A 16893-nucleotide genomic window follows, 5' to 3' on the forward strand; every position below is an offset into this window, starting at 1 on the left:
TGAAAAAATATACCCTAACGTTATTGGTTCAAAAGCGCGTATTAGAACTCAGAAACAAAAAGTCGTTTTTCATTTTGAATGATTTTTCCTGATTAAATTCAAACTAGCGGCCATTTTTAGGCAGAATCGATAATGATTAAAATGTTGCGCGTATTGTATTTTCGGAATTCTTATATATATTTGTATTCAAAATCGAGCACTCGATTCATTCTTATATATTCTAAAATTCATGAAACTGTGATAAAACTAAGTAGGTTCGACATTTTAATAACAGTGGGAAATGGCTATTGATGACATGTAACTAGCCAGTCTAAATTTGTGGATTATTTCGGTTTTGTATATGTGTGGAAACTATTTCCCCAGACATGATGGTAGCAAAAAGTATAAAGTTTTGCAATTAATTTTGATGGAAAAAAAGATGAAATGTGCATACTTATTTAATATACAGAGGATCGAGAACAGAATTTCAATACAAATGTGAAAGTATGTTCAGCGACAAGAATTGATCAACGGTTAAAGTTAATTCACGTTTAATGACAGAAATGATTCTTGTTCAATATTCGAGAAAACCAATATATGTTTACGATGCAAATTTTGATACGATAAGACACAAGACCAGCTGAAACAAAAGTGATATTCTTGCAAAGTGTGTTGATGTGAAGAGAACAAAATACAACATAACATGTATAAGACCTATAAGTACGATATTTCGCACACAAAAACGTGTTATGCTTGTTGTTAGTATCTAAAATTGCTTCTGATATTTTAAAGCTTCAAAAAAATATTGTACTCAAGTCAACCTTTAAATACAATATTTTTATTTGGAATCTAAAGGTAATGCTTTGCATAAATTGGTGGCAAAAATAAAATGTGACAAATATCTCGAAACTTCTATGTGAATCACCAGATATGAACTTAAAAAAAAAAGAAAATGAAACAGACTTGTATGAAATTTGACAATATTTACTTCTCAAGTGATGATGACCCATTGATGGCCTTTCTCGTTTTTTTTTCTTCTCTAAATTGGATTGTTCTCTGTTATGCGCATACCCTGTGTTCATTTTCAATTTAAAGGTTAACAATATAAAAGTGTTAATATGTATATTTAAAACTTTAATTTAAGAGTACCACGTTTGCTGAATAGTACTGGCAGTGGAACAGGTTTAGTTTGGATGGATAATCTTCGATGTGATGGAGATGAAACGGATGTCGCTTTATGCAAATCGGATGGTTTTGGATCGAAGACATGCTCCAATAATAGAAAAGCAGCAATATACTGTGGTATACATATTGTTGAACACATTTGAACATTTGAAACATATAAATTTAAAGTCACATATTTCCATGTTTTACTAAGGAAAATATTCTGAACTCTATATCTCAATAAAAATTTATTCCGATTGAAATCACGAATAACACTCTATCGATTTTTTTGTTTTTTGATTTTATTTTAACACCAATTGTAAGCACTGATTTTGAACTATTTCGTGGCGGCCAGTGTTTTGCGGGGAAAAGGGCGGAGTGCCCGGAGAAAACCACTGACTTACGATAGGGAATACTCTTTCAAAAGCAGACTCAGATAATAAAAGCAACAGTATTATACCGCTGTTCGAAACTCATAGATCGATTGAGAACAAAAAACAAATCCGGGGATAAAAACTAAAAATGAGGGAACGAATCAATTATGAGAGGAGAACAACGACACATCATCGAAATTTAATATACACAGAAATGAACAATAATGTAACAATGGCCATTTTCCTGACTTGGTACAGGACATTTTTAGAAAAAAAAAATGGTGGGGTATAAAGTTAAACTAATAATTGTTCATATTCATTGTAGGTCAAGATATTCAAGTCCGAATTCATGGTGGGAAAGGCTCTTATGAAGGAAATGTTGACATTTTTGAGGGAAACAAATGGTATCCTGTATGTCAGGAAGGTTTTAGCATGTCTGCTGCTAAAGTGGTTTGCCGAACGCTTGGCTTCCCTGATAGGTAAATTTGTTAATTTTATAAACGAGTGATTTACATAGAAATTATTGCGATAGAGAATATTCTTAACTGTTGATCGTTTGTCATCGTTAACACTATTGTATTACCAAATTATTTTTTTACAATTATTTTTCATAATTGTTCATCCCATTATTATCCAATTTTAATTTTTTTTCTAATTGCTCTATATTCGTTATATTTTTTATCAGTATACCCAACCCAAACTGTCATTCCATCAGCAATAGTTTTGAAATTAAGAAAATTTGTCCATAAAATTGAGGAATGTGCCAAAGAGACAACAACCCGACCATAGAAAAAAACCAACATCAAAAGGTCACCAACAGGTCTTCAATGTAGCGGGAAAATCCCGCACCCGGAGGCATCCTTCAACTGGCCCCTTAACAAATATATACTAGTTCAGTGATAATGAACGCCATACTAATTTCCAAATTGTACACAAGAAACTAAAATTAAAATAATACTAGACTAACAAAGGCCATGCATTATCTTGAAATTGACCATCAGTTAGTAAGAATACAGGTTCAACTCTCATTAAGATAAGCGATGTCATGATTGAACAAGTCGAATAAAAACCAACATACATTTGTATTCATTAACATGTTAAAAACTCAATAGTAGAAGAACAAGGGGAAACAAGAATGTGTCCAAAGTACACGGATGCCCCACTCGCATTATTATTTTCCATGTTCAATGGACCGTGAAATTGGGTAAACAATCGAATTTGGCCTTAAAAGTAAAAAGATCAACCAAAAGGGAACATGTGTACTAAGTTTCAAGTTGATTGGACTTTAACTTCATTGAAAACTACCTTGACCAAAAACTTGAACCTGAAACTCACACTTTTAATTTCTATGTTCAGTGGACCATGAAAATGGGGTCAAAAGTCTAATTTGGTTTTAAGATGAGAAAGATCATATCATAGGGAACCTGTGTACTAAGTTTCAAGATGGTTGGACTTCAGATTCATCAAAAACTACCTTGACCAAAAACTTTAACCTGAAACTCGCACTTTTAATTTCTATGTTCAGTGGACCATGAAAATGGAGTCAAAAGTTGAATTTTGTTGTAAAATAAGGAAAATCATATCATAAGGAACATGTGTTCTAGGTTTCAAATTGATTGGACTTCAGCTTCATCAAAAACTACCTTGACCAAAAACTTTAACCTGAAGTGGGACGAAAGGACGGACGAACAGACGGAAGGACGCACAGACCAAAAAACATAATGCCCCTCTACTGTCGTAGGTGGGGCATAAAAACATTTGATAGTGGAAAGAGTACCTAACCGTTACATGATAATAACTATAAGTAATACAAGTTAATCACTATTAATCAGAACAATCACATTGAAAGACATATTTTCAAAGTCCTATAGTTTCATTTTTTTTTCACGACAGCAATGATCCGGAACTACTGAACAGTGTCAATGGTTATTTTGTTGAAAGTTTAACAGATTTTGGACAAACTCTCTCTTGTTCTGGATCGGAGGGAGATATCGGATTGTGTCATTTAAAAGAAATAACAAGCAACTGTTCACAGCAAATCATAAGATGTCGTGAGTATCGTTTCAATCTGGATAAACTAATGCTAAATGAAAATAGTTAATATGAGGAAAAAAGCACAACAAGCAAACAAACAGTCGAACAAAAACACTAGATGATAATCATGTTCGGGTTATATTTATATAGTGATAGAAACATACAAAACAAGTACACCCACCGCAAACAGTTGATATATGTCTAAATTATGAATATCGAAAAGGAAAAATATAAAGTTTCAATAAATGATAACGTAAACAAAAGGAGGGTTCGGATTTTTTGCATTTTTGAGATGACAAGTCATCAATTATACATTTACTAATATTTTCTGAACTGTTAATTTGGATTAAATTCAGGAATGAAAATTATGTTAAAAATTTAAAAAAAAAAAGACAATGTTTCATTCATCATTCATGTAGAAGGTAGGGAATATCTGTTTTTAAATACGTCACTTTATAGTTAAAATTGACGTTTCTAATCAGATAAAACATTTTGTTTGTTTATGACTTCATTTTGCTTTCATACAAAGATGATCTTAAACATTGGTAACAAATCTTTTTCGTTGAAATGAAGTCTAAACACGACATCTTACTGCAAAACTGTAAAGACGAGTAAAGGTGAAATTGTCATTTTATTCATACAAAGATGATCTTAAACATTGGTAACAAATCTTTTTCGTTGAAATGAAGTCTAAACACGACATCTTACTGCAAAACTGTAAAGACGAGTAAAGGTGAAATTGTCATTTTATTTATATCTTATTTTACAATGGCTTTGTCAGATAATGTACAATTTTGAATGTCAGTTTTAAATTTTTCGAGTTAGTAAAACACATACTAGCATTCCTTAGAGTGTAACGCATGATCATTATGATTTACCTTGCAAACATGATTGTTTTTTTTTTTCAATTAATTTATAACATCACCTTATAACAGTAATACCATTGCATTGTTTTAGCCCGAATAGCCGTACGACTAGTAGATGGTAAACAACCAAACGAGGGAATAGTTGAAATATATCATAATGGTCAATGGGGTACAATTTGTAGTGGAGGATTTCACACATATGACGCAAGCGTTATCTGTAGAATGCTTGGATTACAGACTGAGTAAGATTACAACAGTTCAAATTATCTATAGTGATTACTGAAACTAAAACATCGTTTTTCTTGTGGTAGTGAATTTTGTAATAGGTACACTTAACCCATACTTGTATTTTAGGAATAACACTCCTGTTATGTATCAGATGTAAAATTAGGATTTAAGTATCAGATATGATTATCAATGATGAAACTATCCATCAAGCTCTGCTTAAAATGAGTTTATTAACTTTTTAACAACAGGTCTCCAGAAGTGTGAATTATTAACAGTTATCCTAGGTAACATGTGGTGACAAATTAATGTTATTTATTATCTAAGTTTTCGTACCACTTAAATGTGTATTCTTGTTAATCAGATAAAAAAAACAACACTATTTTATCAAAATTTGTTGTAATTATCTTTTTTATTTACTTCGAGTGTTATGCTTAAAATTATCTTTTATCGTTTTTCAAGAAAAAATCTTTTGTTTTTAATTACAAAGGGAGCAGGTGTTTCTCAATGACGAATTTGGAACATCAAACAGTCCTGTTATTCTTCAAAACCCTTCTTGTACGGGAAACGAGAATGACATATCAGGTTGTTTGCTAAGCTGGAATGTACACAATTGTTCAAATCAATCTGCTGTTGGCGTTAGATGTGGTAAGGTTATGCATGGAATTTCCTTGTACGTTTTTTGAAGAAGAAAAAAATTCCGGTATTATTTGATAGTTTATGTGACATTGATTCTAAAATATATGTTACTATATACTTAAACATCAATCCAGTACTCAAAATAGCTACTTCTTGTTTACACCCGGTACACCGGTTGACTTTTTCAAGGTCATATCGATACCAACCTAATGCAGAAGGATATTTGGCTTTATTCAAATATATGTGGCATACATTTATAGAAAAAGAAAGTGTCAAAATCTAGAACGTCAAATTTATTTATATCCTTGACCTCAATTTCTAGGTCATAAACCAAGGACTTTAAATTAAAAATTCCTAGGTATTTATAATGCATGGTAAAACTCCAATCAATTGTCCAGGTGCCCTTTTAAACAACGTGTTTGTCTCACGACATGCCAGAACTAAGAATTTAATAAAACTATGTTTTAAATATCTTTTCGGGTTTTCACAGGAAGTGAAAATAAACAAAGATCTAGATTTAAAATGTGATCCTGGCATTTGACCTCGACCTTTTTTTGGACCAATAACCTTAAGTCAAAATATTATATGTCTCGGTCACTTGTGGTTTACCTGTTACAAATACACTTTACTTATTTCAAATACACGCAGGGGAATAACTCTCATATGGAGTCTGATGAAATCTTCAGTCAAAACAAAACGCAACATTCTGAGGATGTAACGAGTATTTTGGGAAAATAGATTCGTCCCTAGTTTTTTACTTTTCATAATAAGAAAATGTGGTCAGAGTGCCAAACTCTCTACCCAACAAGCAATAAAGTTATTTAACAAATATAGATTTAAAGCACGGACTTCAGCATGGATCATTGGCTTACACAGAACAGCAAGCTACACAATGACTTATGTAAAACATTATAAGCAGAAAAATGACCGGTCTAATCTGTATATAAAAAACTAGAAACGAGAAAACATATAAACAACACCACCACACGACAATCCCTAAAAAACAGACTCCTGCCTTATGTAGCAAATTAACCTGACGATATCGGGATATGGGTATTTTGTCGGATCTTAACATGTACTTGTGATTTGTTTAAAACCGGTTTTAACGAAGAAATGTCGAAAAGTTCAGAACTTATTTAAATCTGTTTTTTGGTATTTTGGTAAGATGGTGCAAGCATACGATTTTTATTGCGTCTTACACTTTGAGAAGCGAATAATCTTTAACTACTTTGTTTAAATATTATGTAAAAACGTTAATTATGAGCTATGAAAGTCAAGTGGCTCAAGCATTTTACTAAGGAAGTTTTTAAAAAATGCAAAGAAATATTTTAACAGTGGGTTAGATTTCATTAGTCTTTACTATCTATAGATTAACAACTTTTGGTTATATTTATAATTTAGAATAATCATTGAAGGTGGAGCGCGATTGCACAGTTAATTAATATATTGATGTGCCATTTGTATGCAAGAGTGACATTCCGTTGTATTATGTGCCAATTCGAAAAAGTTATGCGAGTATTGTCTCCCTTTAACAGGTTCATTATTTTATAATTAAGTTTAGGTTTCTGATATTAATTTGAATAGTTACAAAATGTATCGATTCAATATATTTCAGCTTTTGTTATTGGTGTATCAAAAACATTGATGTACGAATATAATTTCATAAATTTGAGACGTTTAAAATGATTACATACCAATACAAAGAACCGTTCATCATTTTTGAAAAAGACTATGATTGAAATCCGTATTAATTATCTTCCCTTAATGATAGATTGATTGGGAAATGAACCAAAGTGCTCTAAAGGTAATCACAGAGAGGGACTAGCAAGCAATTTTTAATTGTAGCTTATTTAACGTTTAAACAACTTTCCACTATAAAAAAAATGTTATTTTATACAAATATAAGGACCTTGTAAGCTAAATCTACAAATTTTATTAGATATTATGAATTTTTATTATAATAGATTAATATGCTACCTTATGACAGGTGCATAAAAATACAGCGGGTTTCAACACGTTGACAAGTACCAACATTTTATCATAACATTATACAGTAGTGTAATATTACACCATAACATATCTATTGAAATGACTTACCTCTATTAACAGGGCATTTAAATAAAGATAACATAACATAAACCGATCGAATAAGGTTAATATATCACACAATACACATACAAATTGAAAACGTATGTGAATACATAACAAAAATGTTACATGTAGTATTAAACAATATGTCAATAAGACAACTCTTACGAGGGCCAACATGGCGTTAACTAAATCAACGAACATATTCAGGTAAAAATGTAATAACGTGTTTTTACATTTTTGTAGGAGTACGTACTTAAACACTTTTCTCAAAATAACTAAACATTGTCCCGAGTAAGAGTCTGAAAAGTGAAAAGTCATCGTCATGCTAAGCACTTATCAAAGGTTGTACAATGTTGTACATATATAAAAAAGAAAAATGAGTCAAGATGTAGCACAAAAGAAGTAAACAATGCATTACAGAAATGCATTACAACTTGTGTCAGCAGCTCAACTTAACTAAAACATATGATTTGAGAGTATAAAAAGTTAACAATAAAATACCATACATCATATACTAAAATCAATTAAAACACAACCAGGGATTCTGTGTGTGAACGTCATGGACTATCAAAGGATATTTGTCTTGTGCTTTGCCAAAACAAAAAATATCGACAAGCAATAGCAAAGTTAGATTATGTGTTTCATGTTATATATAGATCAAACAATGATCTCTTTATTGTAAATTAACGTGGATGTGTATTTATACATGTTATACATAACAAAAAAATCAAATCAAATACACATTTAGTAATGTAACAATCTATTGATGACAAAATCGATGTAAGTGTCGATGTAAACAATATTCAAAAATATCATTGCAACATTAATAAGATAACCTTTACACATAGGTGTGTTTATGGGTCGATGAGTTATGTTAAATATTTTACCAATTTGTTCCTTTCATTTGCCTTGTGATTAAGGTGGCGTCTTGTATTATGGTATATTTTATACAAAGTATAGCACAAGCAATACTTTTAGATTTTGTTTTATCTTTATCTTAGATATGAAATTAATTTTAGGGCCAACTCCTATACGATTAGCTGGTGGTGGCGGCCCATGGGAAGGACGGGTAGAGATTTTTCATAACGGTCAGTGGGGTACAGTCTGCGACACAGGTTTTGGGAATGAAGCAGCTGGAGTTGTATGCAGAATGTTGGGATTTCTTGATGAGTATATAGTCAAACATTTATTAAAATTTAAAATCAATAAAAAGTTGTTTCATAAATGCATGTGATAACAGAAAGATACAAGTTACAATTAATAAAACAACAGTAATATATTATATTACATTGTAAAGGAACTTGTTAATTATGTTTCTTTGATCTATGGTACCTGTACTAAACATGGGTAGTTTTATTATCCGATAAGTATTCTAGACAATACTGTCCAAAATATCATAAAACAACAGTTTTGAAAATTAAAACGGTAATAATTCGAAACATTTTGAAATGTTATAAATTAATGCATGCCCAAATTAGAATAATAAAATATATTTGCACAAGGTAAAAAACTATTTTTCTATATTTTAGTTATTCTGGTTTTCATTGTATTTAATCTTCAAAATAATAATAAATCTAATTTTGATTTTAGTACTACAGACGCGTTTGTACACCATGGATCCTTTTATGGAAAAACCAGGCTCCCTATTATCCTTGACCAAATATCATGTACCGGAACAGAATTGGATATAAATGGATGTAGAACAAAGGATTGGGGATATCATACGTGCGACAGTAATCATGAAGCCGGAGTATTGTGCAGTTTGTATTTATATTTTTACAAGTGTTACGTATTTTCGGGTATTTTAATGAACATTATACTAGTTTACAGTAATGTTCATCTAAAATAACACAGAAATTAACAACAATATGTCATCGTACGGCCTGCAACAATGAGCATAAACAGCTGTACAAGTTTATTTTCGAATTATGAGTTCGATGACCTCTTTATATCTTTTTCGTCTCGTTCGTTTGATTACTCAAATTTTGAACATATCGTTATAATAATTTGTATTTCAATAGGAGCAACGAATGTGCGACTTTCTGGTGGATCACACACGATGGAAGGCCGAGTTGAAATAAAGATCGACGGAACTTGGTCATCGTTATGTGATGAAGAATGGAATGATAATGAGGCAACAATTATCTGTAAAATGTTAACAGCATATCCCTTGAATCGGTAATATAACAGTAATGCATACATTTTCTTCATACAATATATTATTAGAACAATGGGGTTAATAAACTGATCATAGATACCAATCGATTGACATTTTATATCATTTTCTTTTTCAAAAGACCAAATTAAGTACTAGGTTGAAAACCATTGAGAATAAAAAAATTCTTAAAGTTTTGCCAAATACATCTAAGGTAGGATGGTAACAAAATGTATCATTTTTGTTCTGAAAGTCAAATCACTCAATTTTGAATTTGAATATTTTACCAGAAAATTGATGAATCATAATTTTGTATGCTCCTGTTATTAACCTTTTATAAACGATGACACCCTGTGATTTCCGAAAATATACCTACTTCGTGTACTTGTTGATTTTATCGAGTGATATTCTAGAAATTGCTCGATAAAATATCTACACCATTGGAAAATAAAAATGCACATTTTAAGATTTGAAGTTTTACCTTTTACATGATTATCTTGGGCTAGAACAGTTACAGTCGTAGGAATGATCTGACACAACTGATATCTCAATATTTGAATGTACTAAATAAGAACTTAGAAATAATCAAATAAAATAGTTTCGAACATAATTGAATAAAGAATCAAACAAGGTAAAAGTTACATTGATCATTTAGAATCGTTTTAATAACGTGAAGTTGAGCATATAATACAAACATTCTAATACGACAATGTATGCCAGAGTAATTTGACTTTGACTATGTTTTTATATTTATTCCACAATATTGTTCTTAGACGATAGGTGTCCAACCTCTGTAATACAAAGTGAAATTCATCGTCTAATAATCTACACAACGCACTATAGATTTTAAAACATGTGTATATCTTTTTTAATGCATTATTATTGCTGTTTGAGAATTGTGTTGTTTTATAAAATAACCAAAACGTTTCTTCTATCAAAACCATAGAGTATGAAAAGGTTCATTTAAAGGATTATTTATATTTAAGTGTGTTTGTTTGATGAACCATGTGTATTGCAACATTTATTGATAGCTCGGTTAAACGATGTATTCGATACATGTATCCTGTTTTAACCATATACTAAAGGTTACTTTAAAGTGTCATCAGAAGTCTAATCGTGGGACCAATATAATGAGAAGTTTTCTTGGTGCGATAGCTTGCTTGCCAAAATGTAACAATCCTCTTTAATTTTTATATACTGAGATTAGTGCAAAATCGTTATACATGTAGATAGTCAATATGTGTATGTGCTAAATTAGCAACTGCAACGTTACGTTCACAAAAGTAACATGTATAGATTTTCATATGCACTTAAAAGTTTTCGAACATATTGTATTTTGTAAGTGCATAAGATATATATGAAGATATTATTTTATTTCTCTCAGAGAGAATATCATGGGGAAATCAAATTTAAAGAATCATGAAAAAAAGGTTAGATTTGCCCTTGGTAAATTGTATCAAATCTTAATATAAATTTAATAATTTTTCAACAGGAAATTCACAACTATGCGATGTTCGAAATAACGTGCATTGCAAGTTTTGGCTTCATTTTAGTGGTTATTTCTACAGGCATGGTATATTGATATAACGCTTTATTACACTACGGTAACAATTACTTTAAAAACACGTACCATTCGAAAACGGTATTAAACGTTTACAATGGATCTATAAGTATAAGTGGGTAAATAATATGTGTAAGTCTCGTTGGTATTTGTTTTAAACGAGGTTCTAAATAGCTGTGAGCTTCAATGTAAAAATTGTGAAATCGACATTCAAAACCTCATAAACTTTCAGTTTAGTTCAAGGCAAAGCATTCAGAAACAGTTATTTTGGGGAAGGCAGTGGTACGGCCATGTTATCAAATCTTAAATGCAACGGAACAGAAGTAGACCTATTACACTGTTCAATGAAAAAAGGTGGCCGTCCGAATTGTGATCATTCTCATGATGCTGGAGTGTCTTGTTCACGTGAGTAAATTTTTCCAAAGTAAAACCATAATACTTTTACTAAAGCAATGGACCTGACTCTACAGGAAGAGGTATATGTTTAAATTTAAATACAATAATGATATAAAAAAAGAACAATTTGGCATAATTCAGATAGCAGCATCGTACATTTTGAATGTGCACAGAATAAAAACGACTACAACATGTACAATCTAGTGAATATAATTTAGTTGTTTAATTGATGGAGATTTCAATCATTGGCAAACAGTATTAATTGCATGATATATCAACAAAAATTTTACCCGTAACAACCCAAGATCATGAAGCTGCGGACAAATTATAAGATACTTTCTTGATTTCATTCACGTTAAAATAACCCCTTTTATTTCGACGAAGATTTTTTCTCTCGGTTCTTTCAACGGATATACGAACAAAGTCGGGTTGATTTCTTGGAAAAAGGTGTAATTGGACTTTTTATTTTAGTAAATTCCACGTCACATATTGATGGCAACAACAAATATAAAGGCACCATACACACGCATGTTGGTACATACGATGGTAGTATCTGTGGAAGAAATGTTAACGATATTACAGGAACTGTTTTATGCAACAGTTTAGGATATTGGTAAGATATTAATATGTTTTCAATACTGTTTTTGATTAATAAGCATGTTACACTGTGGAGAAACAAATGTTTCTTTTTTCTTTCTTAACGTTGACTATCATCTAAGATATAATTTCGAACGTACACCAATCATTAATCTATATTGTATTTAAACATGGACTTCGATTGTCGTTTATATGATGACCACCTAATATCATGAATATATTATCATTATTATATATATATGGAATTCAATATAAAACAAACAAAAACCCGTTATGTGTTTTTTACGTTATTAAATTTCTAACATTATTATCTTCTATCGTTATTATAACATGTATATAGTCAGATAATGTCAAGACAAAATGCAAAAAAGATACACATAACTACAATTGATCACCCCGTTTGAAATCAAATTAGTTGGTGAAAAATTAGTTTATTGAAAATAACTTACAAATTAAATGATTTGATTGTTTAATGCATACCTTTATCATGTTTATGCGAGTTCTCAATCTGAAAAATATAATTTATGAATGATTGCAGTCGTACTGAAAGAGTTCACTCAATTGAGCTTGTCCCACAGTTTTGCACCAGTAGCTGTACTAATGAGCAGATTTCAGATATAATCGTCAAAAGTTAATAAGGAAGACATGGTATTTAGACATAGCTTGTATTAAAGATTTAAATATGAGACTGATTGTTTCAGGATGAACACAGCAGTACTCTACAAAAATGCATGGTTTGGTCAAGGAAATGGAGTATCATTTGATCTACAGACAGAATGTTCGGGAAAAGAATCAAAGATTTACTTCTGCCCTCTAAGGAATACATTCGGAAAACAAAATTGTTCACACGCTGAGGATGTAGGTGTTCAGTGTGCAGCTACACCACTAGGTAAAATGAAAGAAACACGATATCTCTTTAAAGTAATTGTTGAGGTTTTGAGTTGTTAATCTTGTTACCGCAGCGTAAAGTTCAACAGTTCTCTCCCAATTATCAAATAGATGTTTATTCTCAATTCCGATGTAACTAACTTAAAGACCACGACTTGGTAACAGTTATATGAGAAAAGATATGTTTGAGGTAGAAACACTGTACACCGCAAGTTTGGATCCTAAATTGAAGTATACAATCGGTCCAGTTCTTTGTTTAAACTTGAATCTTTTTAAAACAGATTGGCGATTAATGTCTGAGTATGTTAAATACATTTTTAACTGCATTATTTACACTGTTTTATTAAACAAAAACACTTGTATTTGTTCGAATCAATTTTTAACTCAGCCATTTAAGCAGAAATAGCACAATGATTTTTTTCTATTAATTCTTTAAATGAATATAATATAAATTTTACTTTTCAGCATCTAACAAGAAAACCCATTCACAGATACTAAATCATATTATATATGATATATAAACCTGCTCTATATATGACAAAAACCGATGACAGGTCTTTTTCGGTAGTTGACATCTAAGGAAAAGTTTGGAAGAACATACAAGTTACGAAAAGCTACGAAAATTAAGTAAACAGTTTTGAAAAGTCTGAGTAAAGATTTATGTGTCTACCATTAAACAAATTAAAATTTTACAATCTGTTTCAGGTCTCAATAAAGTTAGACTAGCTCTTGGTCCATCGAATAGCAATGGTAGACTTGAAATAAAGTATAACGCAAAATGGGGTGCAGTGTGTTCCGAACGATGGACATCGCAGAACTCAAAAGCCGTTTGCAGAATGTTAGGCTACCAGTAAGATATTAGAAATTGAACGTCAAAGTTAACTTCGTGTTTATATAACTCAGTTATTATTCAGAAATAAACCAATTCTCTGCTATACAACATTTGAAAGATACCTGGAAATAAAGCATTATATGAATATCACAAAACAAAATCTCGATTACCACTACATATCTTACGACTTTTTTTTTTATAGAAATCGTACCATAGTAACAAACTCCATACATCGGAATGACACACCAGTTGCTCTTGGGTCTTTAGACTGTCTTGGAGTCGAAAATGATATCGGTTTCTGCAAAGGTGACCCCGATAAGTCGAATTGTAGTGATGAAATTGTAAACATTGACTGCTCAGGTATAATAAATACTAATAAGAATATAACGATATAGAGTTATGGAATTGAAAGTTATTCAATAAATTGTAATACTGTTATTACTCGAATATATATATATGAGTTTACAATATCAGCGAAACAGGCTTACATATCATTAACATAACAGGCTTATGGAAAGGGTTTTATAAGTTGAAAACCCCATGTAACGATATAACTGTCCGTGTGTAATATTTATAAAAATGTATTAATTCAAAAGATGTTTAAGGAAGATCGCTGGTCATGTTTTTGCATTTTTGTCAGATTTTCGGAATCCTCTTGTTTTATTCATTTGAACGCCTTAAAAAAATTTGCCTATTGACCCCCATTTTTCTTTTTATAAATCTTTTACATGTGTTAGGATAAGCCATCTGTAAAAATCTTATAAAATTTTATTTTTTTTTTCTATGATTTTCTGGCGTATAAAATTATAATCCTGGTACTTTTGATAACTATTTACACCACTGGGTCGATGCCACTGCTGGTGGACGTTTCGTCCCCAAGGGTATCACCAGCCCAGTAGTCAGCACTTCGGTGTTGACATGAATATCAATTATATGGTAATTTTTATAAATTTTCTGTTTACAAAACTTTGAATTTTTCGAAAAACTAAGGATTTTCTTACCCCAGGAGTAGATTACCTTAGCCTTATTTGGCACAACTTTTTTGGAATTTTGGGTCCTCAATGCTCTTCACATTTGTATTTGTTTGGCTTTTTAACTATTTCGATCTGAGCGTCACTGATGAGTCTTATGTAGACGAAACGCGCGTCTGGCGTATAAAATTATAATCCTGGTACTTTTGATAACTATTTACACCACTGGGTCGATGCCGTTGCTGGTGGACGTTTCGTCACCGAGGGTATCACCAGCCCAGTAGTCAGCACTTCGCTGTTGACATGAATATCAATTATATGGTAATTTTTATAAATTTTCTGTTTACAAAACTTTGAATTTTTCGAAAAACTAAGGATTTTCTTACCCCAGGAGTAGATTACCTTAGCCGTATTTGGCACAACTTTTTGGAATTTCGGGTCCTCAATGCTCTTCAACTTTGTATTTGTTTGGCTTTTTAACTATTTCGATCTGAGCGTCACTGATGAGTCTTATGTAGACGAAACGCGCGTCTGGCGTATAAAGTTATAATCCTGGTACTTTTGATAACTATTTACACCACTGGGTCGATGCCACTGCTGGTGGACGTTTCGTCCCCGAGGGTATCACCAGCCCAGTAGTCAGCACTTCGGTGTTGACATGAATATCAATTATATGGTCATTTTTATCAATTTTCTGTTTACAAAACTTTGAATTTTTCAAAAAACTAAGGATTTTCTTACCCCAGGAGTAGATTACCTTAGCCGTATTTGGCACAACTTTTTGGAATTTTGGGTCCTCAATGCTCTTCAACTTTGTATTTGTTTGGCTTTTTAACTATTTCGATCTGAGCGTCACTGATGAGTCTTATGTAGACGAAACGCGCGTCTGGCGTATAAAATTATAATCCTGGTACTTTTGATAACTATTTGAGAGCTTGTCAATAATAAAGTTATGCAAAGTTAAGAGAGAACATTTTCCCGCCAAATTTCAAAGGTTAGTATCTCGAAAACAAGCACGTTGACCTTTATATTTTTTTTTGCTTTTTTGATTCCATTATTAACCCCCTATCGATAGAAACCAGTGTTTTGAGGGGTAAATTATTTTGAAACTGAGAAGCGAACTCCCTTAAATAATGTTCATTCTGCTTTTTTTTTCTTATGCCCTTAAGCACATCAAAATAGTATAAATGATCGTCATCGTCGTGTTTCCAATTTTTCAGTTGTAGTCAGAATACCTAAACAAAATAGAAGTATTACAATCACAAAAAAATGTCTGCACCAGATTACATTTATATCAACACTATTATTATTGAACACATTCTCTATCTGTTAAACTTCCTTTAGTACTTCCAATAATATCAAAAGAAAGAGAAATCCCATACGTATGAACTTTTAGGTGCATAAAAATAAAATTTACATTCATAATATTTCATTATATTTCATAGTTAATATTTCTCATTTTATATTTTGGTTGAATGAACTAGACAATAGATTTTGTCGTGTCTACCAATCTAACAATCTCTAACAACGTTAGCTTCTCAACAAAACGTGATTTCATATCCCCGAGCCTGAACAACTAGTATTTCAAATTATTACGATGATGGCACTTAGACTTAAGTACATGTCATTAATTTTTCTTTGTTTTGTGTCTTTCATTTTAATTCGGGATATTTATCAAAGAATATCATTATTTACTTGTATTACAATAAAATCAATCAGAACAACTTGTATCTGTACGAATTTTTATCTTCCTTAGATATTCTTAGACATAAAAGGATACTTAGTACCTTGGTATCTTTTATATTCAACATTTTTAAAGTTATTTCACTTTGCGTAGGAAAGTGATTTTGATTGATATGAAACATATTATACTTTTTATTGTTATTTATGTTATTCTTGTGAACTCTTCGAAATATTTTTTCTCTGATTCAAATCAAAGTAGGAGTGGAAATTAGACTTTTCGGGGGATCGTCACCAGCTGATGGCCGAGTCGATATAAAAGAGAATGGACAATGGGGCAGTCTTTGTGACAATAATTATGGACTCGCAGAACTGCAAGTGATTTGTAATACGCTTGGGTACAGGTAGGCTTTTTTTATATAAAACTGTGAAAATGCCAAT

At 31.3% G+C, this 16893-nt stretch overlaps 1 protein-coding gene across 1 annotated transcript in view; it reads left to right on the plus strand.

Annotated features, from left to right (window-relative positions):
• LOC143053650 (scavenger receptor cysteine-rich domain superfamily protein-like) overlaps positions 1-16893 on the plus strand; it is a 32205-nt gene that overhangs the window by 14793 nt on the left and 519 nt on the right. Inside the window, exons 13-26 of the mRNA XM_076226437.1 lie at positions 1124-1281; positions 1843-1996; positions 3411-3568; positions 4509-4659; positions 5133-5290; positions 8392-8542; positions 8963-9132; positions 9394-9550; positions 11321-11493; positions 11956-12097; positions 12783-12970; positions 13675-13819; positions 14004-14161; positions 16712-16856. Coding sequence (XP_076082552.1) covers positions 1124-1281; positions 1843-1996; positions 3411-3568; positions 4509-4659; positions 5133-5290; positions 8392-8542; positions 8963-9132; positions 9394-9550; positions 11321-11493; positions 11956-12097; positions 12783-12970; positions 13675-13819; positions 14004-14161; positions 16712-16856 — 2208 coding nt within the window. The remainder of the gene's footprint in view (positions 1-1123; positions 1282-1842; positions 1997-3410; positions 3569-4508; positions 4660-5132; positions 5291-8391; positions 8543-8962; positions 9133-9393; positions 9551-11320; positions 11494-11955; positions 12098-12782; positions 12971-13674; positions 13820-14003; positions 14162-16711; positions 16857-16893) is intronic.

Source organism: Mytilus galloprovincialis, chromosome 12, assembly GCF_965363235.1.
Source record: "Mytilus galloprovincialis chromosome 12, xbMytGall1.hap1.1, whole genome shotgun sequence".
Lineage (NCBI taxonomy): Eukaryota > Metazoa > Mollusca > Bivalvia > Mytilida > Mytilidae > Mytilus > Mytilus galloprovincialis.